The sequence below is a fragment of the Mirounga leonina genome, unplaced genomic scaffold, assembly GCF_011800145.1.
Source record: "Mirounga leonina isolate KUSES-001 unplaced genomic scaffold, KU_Mleo_1.0 Mir_114, whole genome shotgun sequence".
Lineage (NCBI taxonomy): Eukaryota > Metazoa > Chordata > Mammalia > Carnivora > Phocidae > Mirounga > Mirounga leonina.
Genome location: NW_023270265.1, coordinates 25,364,047 through 25,378,909, shown reverse-complemented (window position 1 = coordinate 25,378,909; position 14,863 = coordinate 25,364,047). Strand labels below are relative to the sequence as shown.

General features: G+C 42.9%; 1 protein-coding gene across 3 annotated transcripts in view; it reads left to right on the top strand.

Moving 5' to 3' along the window:
* The first annotated feature begins 1,635 nt into the window (after positions 1 to 1,635).
* The window catches only part of HPSE2 (heparanase 2 (inactive)), a 654,573-nt gene continuing 641,345 nt past the window's right edge, over positions 1,636 to 14,863 (top strand). For all 3 annotated transcript variants that reach the window (XM_035026830.1, XM_035026820.1, XM_035026811.1), the window contains exons 1-2: positions 1,636 to 2,001; positions 4,946 to 5,103. In XM_035026830.1, coding sequence (XP_034882721.1) covers positions 1,712 to 2,001; positions 4,946 to 5,103 — 448 coding nt within the window. In that variant the 5' untranslated portion in view covers positions 1,636 to 1,711. The remainder of the gene's footprint in view (positions 2,002 to 4,945; positions 5,104 to 14,863) is intronic.

Here is a 14,863-nt window from a genome sequence, read left to right as displayed (position 1 = left end):
ATTTTATGCAGTTCTACTTCTAGAAGGTCTTAATGGCACTTCCCAGTCTAACCCAACCTAACCTCTGTATTTCTTCGTTGCTTAGTTTGGTAGAAGCTCCTCAGGGAACTTCAGTTGAAGGTCATGCACTCTAGCCCTTTTCAGATTCTTTCATCCTATCTGGGGGGGAGAGAGGGGAGACAGGTTGCCATTTCAGCATTTGTGGGCTCTGAGACTGCCATTTGCACATCCACACTTGAGGAAAACCTTTGTTCTGCATTTGCCTGTTTGATATTTGGAGGCCCTGGGACGCTCATGTATACCCACAACACATAAAATAGTTATCTTCATCTGTCAAGTAGAAGGCCCATTTTGTTACAGAAAGAAGCCGACAGTAGTGCCACAACTCTGCTGTGAGTACAGCAAACTGGGCCTGACTTCTTTTCCATGCTTGGGTTTGGGACCCCTGGCTCCGCCTGAGAGGTGGTGTGGGTCTGGGTTGGTGAGTTAGGGTGGGTGGAACTCCATGGGGCTCCTGGCTGTTCTTGGGCATCCAGGGACTATGTGCGGGCGGACACTGGCTGTGACTCCTGGCCAAGTTTGAAAACCCAACTGTGTTACTCTGGTCCTTTCTGGCACCATAAAGGCATACTTCCCTGCAAGAGAGATAACCCCATGGTCCATCTCAAGGAGGGGCTGGAAGGGCAAGTCTGGCTGTGCAGTGGAGTGGCCAAGCCATGGCTCAGATGGGCGCAGCGCTGCCCAGACTGTCCAAGCATGGACCAGATTGCTTTGACTTGGCCTAAGTCAGGGTATATTGAAGTCCCCAAGACACTTTTTCCTTGGCTGCAGGCAGAACGGAGCCACACGCAGCCTGGGCCCTTTTGCCCCTACCGGCGGATAAGCCCTTTGACCAGGTCACTCTCTATTCCTTCTGGCTACTGTTTTCCCTTTTGAGGTCAGAGGATGCTTCTGTGAGGCGGCCCAGCGCGTAGCAGAGGTCCATACTTGTGTCCATGAAGTCTCTATCTGCACTCTGTGCTTTGGCAGGAATCACAGTCGCCGCCGCAGGACCCCCTCTGCAACTTAACCACTCTTGCTCTTGCTCCTTCAATACCAAGGGAAGGGCCCAGAGCAGAAGAAATGCCTGCTGCTGTCAGGAGAAACAGGCGCACCACGGGTGCGCACTCTTTACTCCTGCGCGCCCAGGGCTGGCGCTGGGGCTTTCGTGTCGGGACTGAAGCTAGAACCGCCCTCCCCAGAGCCTCGCTGGGAGGGAAGTAAAAACAAGACGTCCCGCCCCGTACCCGAAACGTTACAACCATACAATTTCCATCCCTCTCTCTGCTTCCTGACCTTAGAGGGTTAAATCAGGAGGGTACAACGCCACCCCTTCCCCCTACTTCCCGCCTCTCCCCCCTACCTCCTCACCTTTAAAAAGTTAAAAAATGTCTGCAGTCGAAATCTCTTAAAGGGGCGGTGCTGGTGAACGAGTACTCTTGGCACGAGTCGCTGAGAAGGCTGGCTAGGGGCGTGAGTTCGCTTCACCAGCACCAAAACACTGAAAAAAAAAAAAAAAAAGAGAGAGAGAGAGAAAGAGAGCGAGAGGGGGGAAAAAAAGGAAAGGAAAAAAAATGGGGGGGGGGGAGGCAGACAGACACACACTTTAGATAAGGACAATTAGTCACCAGTGAGACCCTGCAGGAAGAGAGGTTTAAATCAGAGGGATTTAATGAGGGTGCTCTGTGCCTTCCCTGAAGCCATGCCCTCCAGCAACTCCCGCCCCCCTGCGTGCCTAGCCCCGGTGGCTCTCTTCTTGGCTCTGTTGCTCCATCTCTCCCTTTCCTCCCAAGTTGGAGACAGGAGACCCTTGCCTGTAGACAGAGCTCCAGGTTTGAAGGAAAAGACTCTGATTCTACTTGATGTGAGCACCAAGAACCCAGTCAGGACAGTCAATGAGAACTTCCTCTCTCTGCAGCTGGATCCCTCCATCATTCATGATGGCTGGCTCGATTTCTTAAGGTAAGGCAGGGGCTTCCATGGATCATTTTTTTTTTTTTTTAAAGTAACAACCCCCACCCCTTCCTGTCCCCCATTCCAAAGGGGGAAGAAGAAGAAGAAAATAAGCCAAGCGGATCTCACAAAGAGAAGAAAAGAGGTTTTCCTCCTCCTGGAATATTTGCTGTGAGGCTTTAACTGGTGATTGAGAAAAGCAATGTTTTCTATTAAGATGCACATGTTTGCAATGCAGAAGGCATTTCAGAAACTTATCAGTTATGACTGAAAAAATGTTGTGCTTACATATATCCACAATTAGCCTCCCCGTCTCCTTCTGAAAAAGAAACAAGAGGTTCAGGGCAGTTACAAAAGCGAAGAAAAGGTCTCGAGCAACAAAGACCCGAGAGGAATGGGTGTGTGTGCCTCTGTGTGTGTGTATGTGAGTGTTCAAGCGGGGATCGCACGAAAGTGGAATTTTCCACGGAAAGATCGATTTGTTAGTTCTCTCCCATTCAAAGACAGAAAACGAATTTAAGCAGACTTGAGCGGTGGGCAAGTTGGATCAGATTTTTGAAGTTTTCTTTTATATCCTCCGTTGTCCTTTCCAGACTTCAGGACTTTGTAAGACGTTTTTTTATAGACCGAATGGCCCCCCAGTCCCTCCTCCTTAAATCTCCTGCGGTAACTGCATAGTTTAGTTTTTCTTTAAAGAAAAAAAAAAAAAATTCTCGCTCCAGTCATAGGGTATATAAGGAGAGCGAAAAGGGTCCTAGAAATACTCCAGGGTTGTTTCGGAGGTCTGAACTCGGCACCAGTGGATTACCAAACCGGGTGGTTTGTGGTCATGGACTCGCCCCTTACTCAACGGCTTGGTAACTAATTGGGCTCACTCTTTCTCTGAGCTGTTACTGTTTAGCAGTTAGGGAACTAAGATCCCTTCCCATCAGGGACAGAGTTGTAGAGTAAAAAAAAATAAATAAATCGTCTGCAATGTCGAATCCAGTGTTGAGTTATTAAAAATTCCCTCCAAATTGGAGCCTCAGCTGTGGGCTCTCCCGAAGAGCCCTGAGCGCTCTATCAGTCCCACTTTTCTGCCCGGAGGCCGCATCCGCCGCGCGTCTTTCGTGAGTATCTTTAACTGCATGCGAAATCCATTTTTGCTCCTGGCATGCTCCCGCCCCTCCGCGCTGCGGTTCTGCCCGGGCCTCAGCGGGGTCAGAGGACGCGGCAGGTAGCCGGAGGCGCCACACGGAGCGCTCCTTCCACGTGGAGCGAGCTTTGCGGGAGGACTGAGCGGTTGGTGTTGCTGCTGCCGCCGCTGCCGCTGTTTCGGTTCCTGGTGGTGCCTCCACTGGGAAGGCGGGAAGAACTACGCGCCACCCGGCTTCCTCCTCGGAAGTTCTATCAAGAGCAGAGCGCGTCTCTGAACTCGTCCGTTGGTTGGGGGCGACGGGGGTTTTCCGAAATACACGCCCCACTTGCTTAGCACTACTCCAGCTGCGTGGACTCCTTTGGGCTTATTTTTCCTTCCTTCCCTTTTAAACCATCTTGTTAAATGGATGCTGCAGAAAAGATTCTGGAAGGCGGCTTTTCGGGGAAGAAGCCATGGCGGGGCGCATTTGCATTGGCTGTGCGGGCTTCTGGGTGGGCGGTTGTTGGAAATGCCTTTTCTGTAGGGTGGTACTGGCGCAGATGTCTCCTTTGCCCGCTGCGGGGCCACGCGATGCCCTGACTGCGCCCGCCCTAGAACGCAGTCCTGAAGTCCTCGGCCAAAGACATTCTCGGCCATCGGACTTCTCAGGGCGGCTACCACTTTTGTCAGCAACTCTCCGAAACGGGAGTCCCCGGCTTTTTGATTTCATATCCACCTCCTTTATGATCCTGTGTGTTTTCTACATTTGGATTTTCAGAACCTGAACCAGCAACGCGTTAAAAATAACTTACAGATCCAGAATTCAACAGTTGATCGTCTTAGTACTAAGAGCATCTGCACTGCTCCTTCTTTACCCCTCCCTGAAGTAGCTTTTGGCGTTAAAAACTATTTATTTATGGAAATCCTGCATCTAAATAAATATATATGCCATTCTGGTGTTCCTCGAGTCTCCTCCGAGGAGCAGGTTCTACATTTCGGCAAACTTCACTTTTCCCAGAGCTTGCTTCCAAAGGGCCCCACGTAGGAAGGAAAAAGATGAAGCTGAACTCAGAGTAGAGAGGAGGATGTTACCTTTCTTGAGATCAGGCTGAATTATTTAAGGGACCAAAGAGACATTGCTTTTACCATGCAAGGCAAAATGGGGAGAGTTCTCAGAAAAGCAAGGATTTACCCCGGGGAATCTCTTGTCCAGGGTTTGGGAGATGGATGCGGTTGTTACAAGATAGTGTTGAAGGAAAATCAACTTTAGCATTAAGAGAAAAAAAAAGAAGAAGAAGAAGAACTCGACCTCAGGTACCTGGTCTGGGAAAAAGGAAGCAGGTTTCACCTTATCCACAGAGGTTGCGGTGCCCCTGGGGCGGAGGAAGCAGATCTCGGCTTTCAGCCTAGAAGTTTGGCAAAAGTCGGAGCCCGGCAGTCCGCGCGCTGCGCATCTCCACCAGGAGCGCTTTCCCAGCAGTGGCAGAAGCTGGGCAATTGCACCTTAGCCCCGTGTTCTCAGCAGAAGTACCCCCCCCGCCGCCCCCCACAAGCACTGTTAACAAACAGACTAACCGTTTGGAAAGAAGTACCAAACGAGCAGCGTCGGATTGTGTGAGGGAGGGGGCCGCGGCAGGCTGGGCGCAGGAGGCGTAGCCCCGGGAACTAGGCGCACGCGAGATGCCGGGGCCCGCGCGGATGGCGGGCTGGAGTGGACACAGCCCGTAGCCTCCGCCAGGTCACTAGCGGAGAGTGGGAAGAGGGCCTTGGTCGGTGCCCCACGCCCTCTCGCCTTTCGCCCCGGATCCTTTCCTCTCTCTTTCTCTACCCTTGCAGCTCCAAGCGTCTGGTGACCCTGGCTCGGGGACTTTCGCCCGCCTTTCTGCGCTTCGGGGGCAAAAGGACCGACTTCCTGCAGTTCCAGAACCTGAGGAACCCGGCGAAAAGCCGCGGGGGCCCCGGTCCGGATTACTATCTCAAAAACTATGAGGATGGTGAGAAACTTGCTCCCAGTCTAGCGGGGTGAGGGAAGTTTGAGGAATAGGAGCGAGCACTCGCTGTGTGTGTGGGGTGGGGTGGGGGTGGTAGCCGACTTGGAGGAGAGCCTGGTAGAAGCTCCTCTGAAAAGCTGGTGGCAGTGGGCTAGGGGACACCGGAGTATGGGACTCCTGACGTGATTACGCAGAGGGGGTCACCAGGTTGTCTTGGTCCCGGCTGCCGGCCTTTCGCTGGGCGTCTGAACTCTGAGGCCGAGAACTGTAGCCAGAACAATTGGCAGGCCAGTCCTGTGGGGGGAGAAGATGTAGTGGGTTTCTTGAGAAAATTCAGACAGGTTCATAGGCTACTAATGGATCAGGGTCACGTTTCATTCCTAAAATTCTAGAAAAAAGTGCCTTTTTGTTTTTCTTATTTCTTGCTTTCCTGAGTTGAGGATATGGGTGACACAGCCTCTTTTGAAACCCACTCTAAAGTTTTCTGGATAATTCCTTTTAGATTGGACCTTTTTGTTGGGGAAGGTTTGAATATCTCCGCAGTGGGTTCTAATCTTAGAGTCGCATTTTTTTGTTTGTTTTAAAATGGGATTATAAATGCCAGCCTTCTTTCTTGCCAGGATCAAATGAGTTAAGTGTTGGAAGGGTTTTGAAAACTCCAAATCATATTCAAGTGCGAGAGGCCAATCTTTTTAGGTTCGAATAACCTCATTTTTACTAGGAAAAAATGAAAATGGCATTTAAAATTTTGTTTAGAGGGTGTAGTGTTAATATATATGAATTTTCTTTGTGGGTAGGGGCATATTTCTTTCAAATAGTCAAGATGGGAATTGGTGGGTCCTCAGCTACTGAGACTGTTTAGATTGTATAAAAGAGGCATCGGTGTCCATTCTTGGAGGGTTATCTCTGCCCTGCTGTCCCTTTTCATAAGTGAGCCTCAGTTTTATTTTTAAAGAGCTCAAGGACAGGTTCGTAGAGCTCCCTGGATTTTGTTACATCTTTTCTTTGTAAATCAGCAAAACGAGGAAATGCCGTTGTATGTATATTCTGGGGTTTCACTGAATGGGGATTCTGGAGAGATACTGGGATCTATCTCAGGGTGGCTGGGGAAAAAAATTTTTTTTTAAGTGCCAGAGTGGAGAAAGAGAGCAAGGCTGAGGCTTCTTGAATTTAAAGCATGAATAGGACTGACTTTTATGATATTTGCCACAGTGTATAGGAGTGTAAGGCTACATTTTTTCAAAGGTAAATGTCATTGCCATAAAAATGTGGATTGCAATAGATTTTGCTGTCACTCAGCATAAAATGCTGAAAGGTAAAAGATAATCCTGAACAGCAGCTCTGATGGTAATTTGACCCAGGGCCTTATAGCTCCCAGGGTCACTGTCAGCTCTGTGATCAGACATGAGAAGGGAGAGTATTAATGGTTTTCCTGATGAAACAGCTCTTCTTTGAATCCATGTCAACTACTACTTTGAAAAAATGTATAAGAACCTCAAGAACCACTGGGGGGAGAGGGAGAAGGACCATTATAAATTATAGGAATTGGCCTTTTTCTCCCAAACTTGTACCTAGCATTGTATTACCAATTCATTGAGAACATGAGATCCGCTTAAAAATGAAGGATACAGTTTGTTTCCCTTTGTGAAAGGAGAAAGTGGGCATCATCAGGAGAAAGGAAATTGACGGAAGGCTGTGCCCCATAAAACTTAATAGAATTAAAAAAAATCAGAAATGGAAAAGATCTAAGAGGTCATCTTCAATCCTCCCAGCACTTCAGGGGCCAGTACAGGATCATTCCATATGGAATCCTTTTCTTGTTTTGTCCAACGTGGTATTAAATATCTCTAGGAATGTAGTTTTTACCACACTTGTGGGATGAGTTCTGTCCCATAGGTTTTTGCCAGCATATCTATCTTGAATTTTCCTTTTATAAATATTCTCCAAATATTTACGATTATTTATTTTTTGCATTTTTTAGACATCTATCTTCAAAATAATTTCTGTCTTTGGTGTGAGTGACAGCTTCAAAAAAAAAAAAAGGTTTCCTCATAGCTGTTTTTTATCTAGACTACCTGGATTTAATTCTTTTAAAACTTTCTTTAAAGTCAGTACTTCCAGACACTAATCTGTTTTATTGCCCCTAGCTGAATGCCTTTTGATTTATGTCTCCCTCGTAATAAGATGCTCTGAACTATATCAGTATTTGAGGCCTTAGCAGAGTTAAAGAGAGTAGGAATGCCCTCTTTCTGCCCTTTGATGCTCACATATCCTTAAATCACCCATATTGTCTTTGTTGTTGCATGTTGCATTACAGGCAAAAATATTTTTGGTATAGTCTTAGCAATTTTGCAAACATAATACTTCAGTTGTCGCTTTTCATCCAGTGATAATTATCATCATCATCATGAACATCTTGAACATAATTAGGTCTTCTTAGCAAATGGCCCTGTAATAGGCACTTGGGCATAAGCACCTTATTAAAAACAAGATGTATTGACTTAAACATAATACAGAGCAATAACATACATTTTGAGTAATAAGATACACCTATTGGCACATTATGAAATTGAATGCTAAAGAAGGGAATATGGAATTTGGACTTAGAAAGCCTGTATTGCAGGCCTTACTCTATCACTTATGATTGTGTGGCCCTGGGCTTGCTGCTTCTCTGTAGCATATGGATGATGATAATACCTGCTGTGCATTGCTTCTGTGAGGCTTTTAAGAAGTAATGTGTGTAAAATATTTTGTCAGTTACAAAGCACTATGTAAAGGCTAAGGATCTTACATTTATTAAGAGCAATTTCAGAAACTTTATAACATTTAATATTTTGAAGTGGGGTTAAGAAGTGAATAAGATTCAATCAGACAGAAGTTTATACAGAAGAAAGGAGATAGAATTAGGGAATTGTTTGAGAGGATTAAGGGAATGTAGGGAGAATTGTCTTTAAGGAATGGAGGTGGAGAACATAGGGTGGCTTACTTTTTTTGTGGTAATGAGAGAAGAGACTAATCTTTAGTTTTCTTACATGCTAACAGTGACATGAACCAATAGTTCCAGCTTAGGTAAAATACACTTTTATGGTTAATTCATATTGCTCCTTTGTTGTGATTTGTTGTTGTTTCCCCCTGAATGAATAGTGCAATTAACAAGGCATGTGACTTCTATTTTTCACATACTTTTTAAGCTTTAGTTGCAACTGCATTTTCTCTTAACTTTCTAAAACCACTGTTTATGTATCACTTCGGGAGAGTCTCTGGTTACTCTTTTAATATAGTTAATCTCTTCTACTCTATGCTTAGGCAGCTTGAATTTCATACAAACATGGTGATGATGGAAGAAATAAAAATAGGATTGTTCTTCATACCTTGGAATCTTACTGTTTGCCTTACCTTTTGTACACCATTTATTATGCATGTCAAAAGCCAGCTTGATATTTCTAAAATATCGTATTCATTATTTCACTCTTGCCCAGAAATTTTGATTATTTTTGGATTACTTATAGAAAATGTTCAAGCTCCTCAACTTTGCATTCAAAGCCTTTCACATTTCAGTCTCAGCTTACAATTTTGTATCCTGTGTTTTCATATACTTTTTATTACAGACCTACTTAATTTTCACTCTCCATAAAGCACCTTCATTATCTCAACCCCATTCCTTTGTTCAGCTACATATCTCTGCTCTGAATGCCTTTCTCTTGGCTTTGTTCATATCTCACCGGCCACCCAATTCCTGAAGGCCCATTGCAAATGCCCCTTATTTTCTCAAGGCCTTTCCTGAGCATATCATTGCATAGTGATCTCTTCTTTCTCTGGACTGTTATAGCTTTTACTCTTTTTTTTTTTTTTGGCTCCGTCTGCCTTATTTTTTTTTTTTTTTAAGATTTTATTTATTTTTTTGACAGAGAGAGACACAGCGAGAGCAGGAACACAAGCAGGGGGAGTGGGAGAGGGAGAAGCAGGCTTCCCACAGAGCAGGGAGCCCGATGTGGGACTCGATCCCAGGACCCTGGGATCATGACCTGAGCCTAAGGCAGACGCTTAACGACTGAGCCACCCAGGCGCCCTGCCTTATTTTGCTCTTTAACTTGTAACATGTATATGAAAAGTTTTCCTTTCCATTAAATGTTTTACCTTTATAGAAAGCACATTTTTCATAGGAAGGGACCATATCTAATTATTGTATATTCCAAAAGGTCTAGCAATATATAGAGCTTCAGCAAATATTTTTGGATATATATTGGCTTAAGAACACTGTTAAAGCTGAGGGTTGCTGGAGTGGGGGGTGGGGTGGGAGGGATGTGGTGGCTGGGTGATAGACACTGGGGAGGGTATGTGCTATGGTGAGCGCTGTGAATTGTGCAAGACTGTTGAATCACAGATCTGTACCTCTGAAACAAATAATACATTATATGTTAAGGAAAAAAAAAAGAAGATAGCAGGAGGGGAAGAATGAAGGGGGGGAAATCGGAGGGGGAGATGAACCATGAGAGACGATGGACTTTGAAAAACAAACTGAGGGTTCTAGAGGGGAGGGGGGTGGGAGGATGGGTTAGCCTGGTGAGGGGTATTAAAGAGGGCACGTTCTGCATGGAGCACTGGGTGTTATGCACAAACAATGAATCATGTGACACTACATCAAAAACTAATGATGTAATGTATGGTGATTAACATAACAATAAAAAAGTAAAAAAAAAAGAACACTGTTAAAGCCTTGGGAAAATGGAGGTGACTAATGAAGAAATGAGTGAATTTGTATGCGAAGATTCTATTCATTTTTCACCTTCAAAGAATAGTCTTATAAGTTCATTCTTAATGCTTATTTTAATGACATTTTTCATTATTTTAACCATGTACTCTTTATCTTGCATAATCTAAGTCATCTTGGTTTCATGCTATGCATTTAAATCAACTTTATCACCTGGTTTAAAGCCTTGCACTGGACCTATTACTAATTTTACATTGTATCTGTTTCTTCTTTGCCTTTATTTTTGCTTTTCCTTGTTAGCCTTACTTAGTTTCTATGCCTAATTTTCTTTTTTTTTTTTTTTAAGATTTTTATTTATTTTTTGACAGAGAGAGAGAGACAGCGAGAGAGGGAACACAAGCAGGGGGAGTGGGAGAGGGAGAAGCAGGCTTCCCAGCTGAGCAAGGAGCCCGATGTGGGGCTCGATCCCAGGACCCTGGGATCATGACCTGAGCCGAAGGTAGACGCTAAACAGCTGAGCCACCCAGGCACCCCTCTATGCCTAATTTTCTAATTCCCGATTTAATTGTGCTTTTTCACAAACTTCAAAAGTTTCTTTATCTCCCTCGTCTTGAAAATTTTCTCTTCAGAGAGCTTCTGAAATTCTAAATGATGAATGTGAGTGCACTTTATAAACTCTGAGGCACTCTACAGCTGTTATTATTGTTCACCTTTCTCCAGGAAGTTTTCCCAGTTTTAGTAGAGGTGAGGTAGTTAATTTTTTTTCTATTTCCATGCCATCAATCAAGACATAAGACATAAGAACAGCACAACTGCCAAAAAACATATTTGCCTTGAACTTACTCACCTTTTGTTATCTCATTTTATTTAAAATAAAGGTTTTATAAAGGTTTCTTGAAATTCAGTTACATTTACAAGTATTTATTGATTACCTACTCTATTTAGTTTCAAGCTAGACAAAGAATGGCAGAATAAATAGGTGAGGGGTGGCTGGGTGGCTCAGTTGGTTGGGCATCCAGCTCTTGGTTTCAGCTCAGGTCGTGATCTCGGGGTCCTGGGATCGAGCCCCGCATGGGGCTTCGGTGCTCACGGGGGAGTTGGCTTGAGGATTCTCTCTCTCTCCCTCTCCCTTCCCCCCTGCTTGCATTCTCTCTCTCTGTCTGAAATAAATAAATAAATCTTAAAAAATAAATAGGTGAGACCTTAATGTAAAACTGGATATTTGCATAGCCTCAAAGCATCTCTCCCATATGAATTGTTGTGGTGGTTTTGGCTTAAGTCCACAAAGTCTTTGATACTTCTGTCTCTAGGAGGTAGAATTGATTTTTGTCCTTTTAAGTGTAGGCTGCTTTTAATGATATGTTTCTAAAGAAGAGAGTCTGTAAAGGGGAAAATACTAACTTCATAGTGGAGAAACTGACAGACTGGCATTTCAACCAAGTGATCAAGCTTAACATAAGCAGATAAATCATGTGGATAATCATGTATTCCCTGATATGATGTGATGAGAAGGCACATTACCTTTTTGATATTCTTTGGAAGAATCCCTAACTCTCTGTAATTAGAAAACACTATAGCCAAACCAAACTGAAAGACATTCTACAGAGTGACCTGTACCCTTCAAAAGACACTGTCCCTGCTGTCAATGAACTAATAGCTTAATTAGTGAGATAACATTTATACTGATAAAACTTAAGAGTAACTCAGAGACAATATAGAAAGAAGTGCTAAGTGAAATATAGTTTGCCAGGTGTAACGGAAAAATTAGAGATGGATATGGGCCAGACTTAGGTAGGAGTTAGGTTGGGCCTTGTGAAAGAGGTAGACTTTGGAGAGGTAGTGACAAGAAGAGAGGACATTTAACTGAAGGGAGAGAGCATGAGGGCAAAGCCTATATATGTTTAGGTAGTAAGGGACCATCCTGGTTGCATAGAAGGCACATGTTAAGAATTATCTTAGTTCAGGGGCACCTGGGTGGCTCAGTCGTTAAGCGTCTGCCTTCGGCTCAGGTCACGGGGTCCTGGGCTTGAGTCCCACATCGGGCTCCCTGCTCAGCGGGAAGCCTGCTTCTCCCTCTCCCACTCCCCCTGCTTGTGTTCCCTCTCTTGCTATGTCTCTCTCTGTCAAATAAATAAAAAAAAATCTTAAAAAAAAAAAAAGAATTATCTTAGTTCATGTTGCCAGAGCTATGTTATATTTTTTAGAGGCCTATTTGCACATTTTTTTTTGTTAATTCAGAAATGTTTGTAATTTAAAAAATATTAAAAAATAAAGTGCATGTTAGAAATGATTATTTAGAGAGAGAGAGACAGAGCTCAAGCAGGGGGAGGGGCAGTAGGAGAGGGAGAGAGAATCCCAAGCAGACTTCTTGTGCTGAGATCACGACCTGAGCAGAAATCAAGAGTCATAGGCTCAACTGACTGAGCCACCCAGGCGCCCTGTTAGAAATGATTCTAAGAAAAGCTCATAGTGCTAAAGTTATGTCTAAATTGAGTTTTAAGAAGTTCTAATATATTTTTGTTAGTTCCAAAATATGTAATTGAAGAAGAAAGTACATATTTGAGGGAAAAGGTTGGTTGGGTAAATCCAGATTACATTATGAGAATCTTGAATGTTAGCCATAGTAAAATGGTATTGTTCCTATAGGAAACTAGAGGCTGTTGTAAGTTCTCTTATTCTATTGGAGAAGGGAAGGACATGTTTTCAACATGGGCAATGCCTGGTGCCCTCTCCCATTCTTCTTTTCAAAATTATTGCACACGTTCACATACTCTAGCTAAAGTACTTGATGAGGTTTGAGTTATGAAGCATGATTGAAAGATAATTTACAATTTAATAATTAATTTGGTTCTTACATTATAGGGTATATAAGAGAAAGAAAAGGTTTTAGAACTTGCTTGATAAGTTTTATGTTACTCTTCATACAGAATAAAAACAGGCTAGTATTTTATAATATTCATTGACTCATGAATTTACTCATTGGGCAGGCATCTAGTTCCTGTTTGACACTGAGGCTGAGAAGATGAATGAGGCTGAGGTATTAATGTCAAATTTCATACTACTGACCTCTTGTCACTTTAGCAGCATCAGCCAAAAGCAGTTTCTGGAGATTTTTAGGCCAAGGAAGAACTTTTAGCTTCATCATTTGGCATTTCATGATTTGTCTGCCAGCAACTTTAGAAGGATTTGATTTAATTTAATATTTTATTAAAGTGTGTCAGAAACACCTGAAGTTTTATATATGTCTTATTCTGTCTTTTGGGAACAAAAGGATGCATCTTCTGTAATGTTTAAAATTTGGTACCCAAGTCCTGATGTTAGCTGCAACTCACTGTACCTGGTGAATTTGAATATGGTATCTCACAAAGATATAGTTGTTCCATCATTTAGTCATTGTGGCCATCTGTAGAGTGCTGGAAGTGGTAGAGATCAGGAAACCCTGGGGTCTGTTATGAGTAGAGGTGGCTTAATTAATTTCAGTGAATCAGAAAATCCAACAAATAAACCTTATAGTCACAACCACATTTGTATAATTTATCACCTGGTCATTGGGGCCAAAGGTAATCCACAGACAGTTATGTATTCCTGTATAACACAGTTGTTCTACTGTTGCTAATACCAAATATCATTATTTCTCTTGCCAAATGAGTTTAAATTCTCTCTCCTGTTCTACCAAGCCCTCCTGGTGGGATGGGTACCTCATAGAAGAAAAGAAATTTCTTTCATGATTCCCTGGGCCTGATCAGGTCGCCAGTCACATGGTCTGGGCTCCTAGAGTCAGGACCCTCTTCTGAGAATCCTTCATCAAAATGGATTAGATGTTAAGAATCTTAACTTCGGTGCTTCTTAGTGCCTTAATAGTTTTCAGCTGTCTCAGTCTATGAGACAGTGGATTGGGAGCACTGAGGTAGGGGTGTGTGTGTGTGTGTGTGTGTGTGTGTGTGTGTGTGTGTGTGTCTGTAAGAGAGAGAATATATGAGCATGAGATAATTTGGTGTGTTTTATTTCTTGCACTTGTCTGTGGATGGTGATATGGTGATGTAGCCAGAGTAAATACATATTTCTGGATTAGTGGCTAGTGTACCAGGTATAGATACCTTGTTGAACTCTGCTGTCGTTTGGTTTCATGATTTGATTGAGTGAAGTTCAGTTCTGTCAGTTTTCTTCACTTTAGTATAGTAAAAAACAGTATAATTTTGCCTAATTTATGCCAAGCTTAGTGTTAGATATTGGGGCTGCCAAGAGGAATAAAGCATGAACCACGGTCTCAAAGTGCTCTGGTCTTCATATTTTTAGAATTTCACAGTGGTCTCCAGTATTATCTTTCTACTTCAGTCAGATTAATCTTTGCTTAGTCCCTCCACTTTGCTTATATAATCCACCTTGAACACTCATCCTCCCTCTTGAATTCAAAATTTTACTTGTTCTTCAAAGCTCTGCCTGTCTCCTCTCCTACTAAACCTTCTGCTAAGCCAATCCCCATCCATCCCTCCTCATTCTCTGAATTTTTCTAAGATTCTTCTCTGAATACTCAATCTAATTTAGTCCAAGTGCCCAGAATTTATGTTTGATTGACTTAAGTGGACGTCATTTTTGTCTCTAGGAATTTACAGTCAAAACACACTGGCATTGACACACTTAAAAATCCATACAGAGATAACTATCATCACACTGCATGGAACAGACACTTTAAATCAAGCAAAATATTTATGTTATTTAGAAACTTTAATGCATGTGTTTTGCTTTTTGTATGGCAAAGAATAAAGAGTAAAAAATATAAGCTGCATATAGAAAAGATGGGGTACATATCTGTATCTATATGTTTGTATTGAGGATGTTGTATTTTTTGGGGTTAAACCAGTACCTTATTTTCACTTGCTCTGGAAAGGCAAAAATGCCGTGAAGGATGGAAGGTGAGATTGGAAAGCTGGGAAAAGGTAAATTGCCCAGATTTGGGGCATTATTTCTGAAATAAGAATGGATGTTTTTCTGTAGCTTAATAATAGTAATAATATAATAATAACATTACTTAACATTGAGTGCTTTTTATGT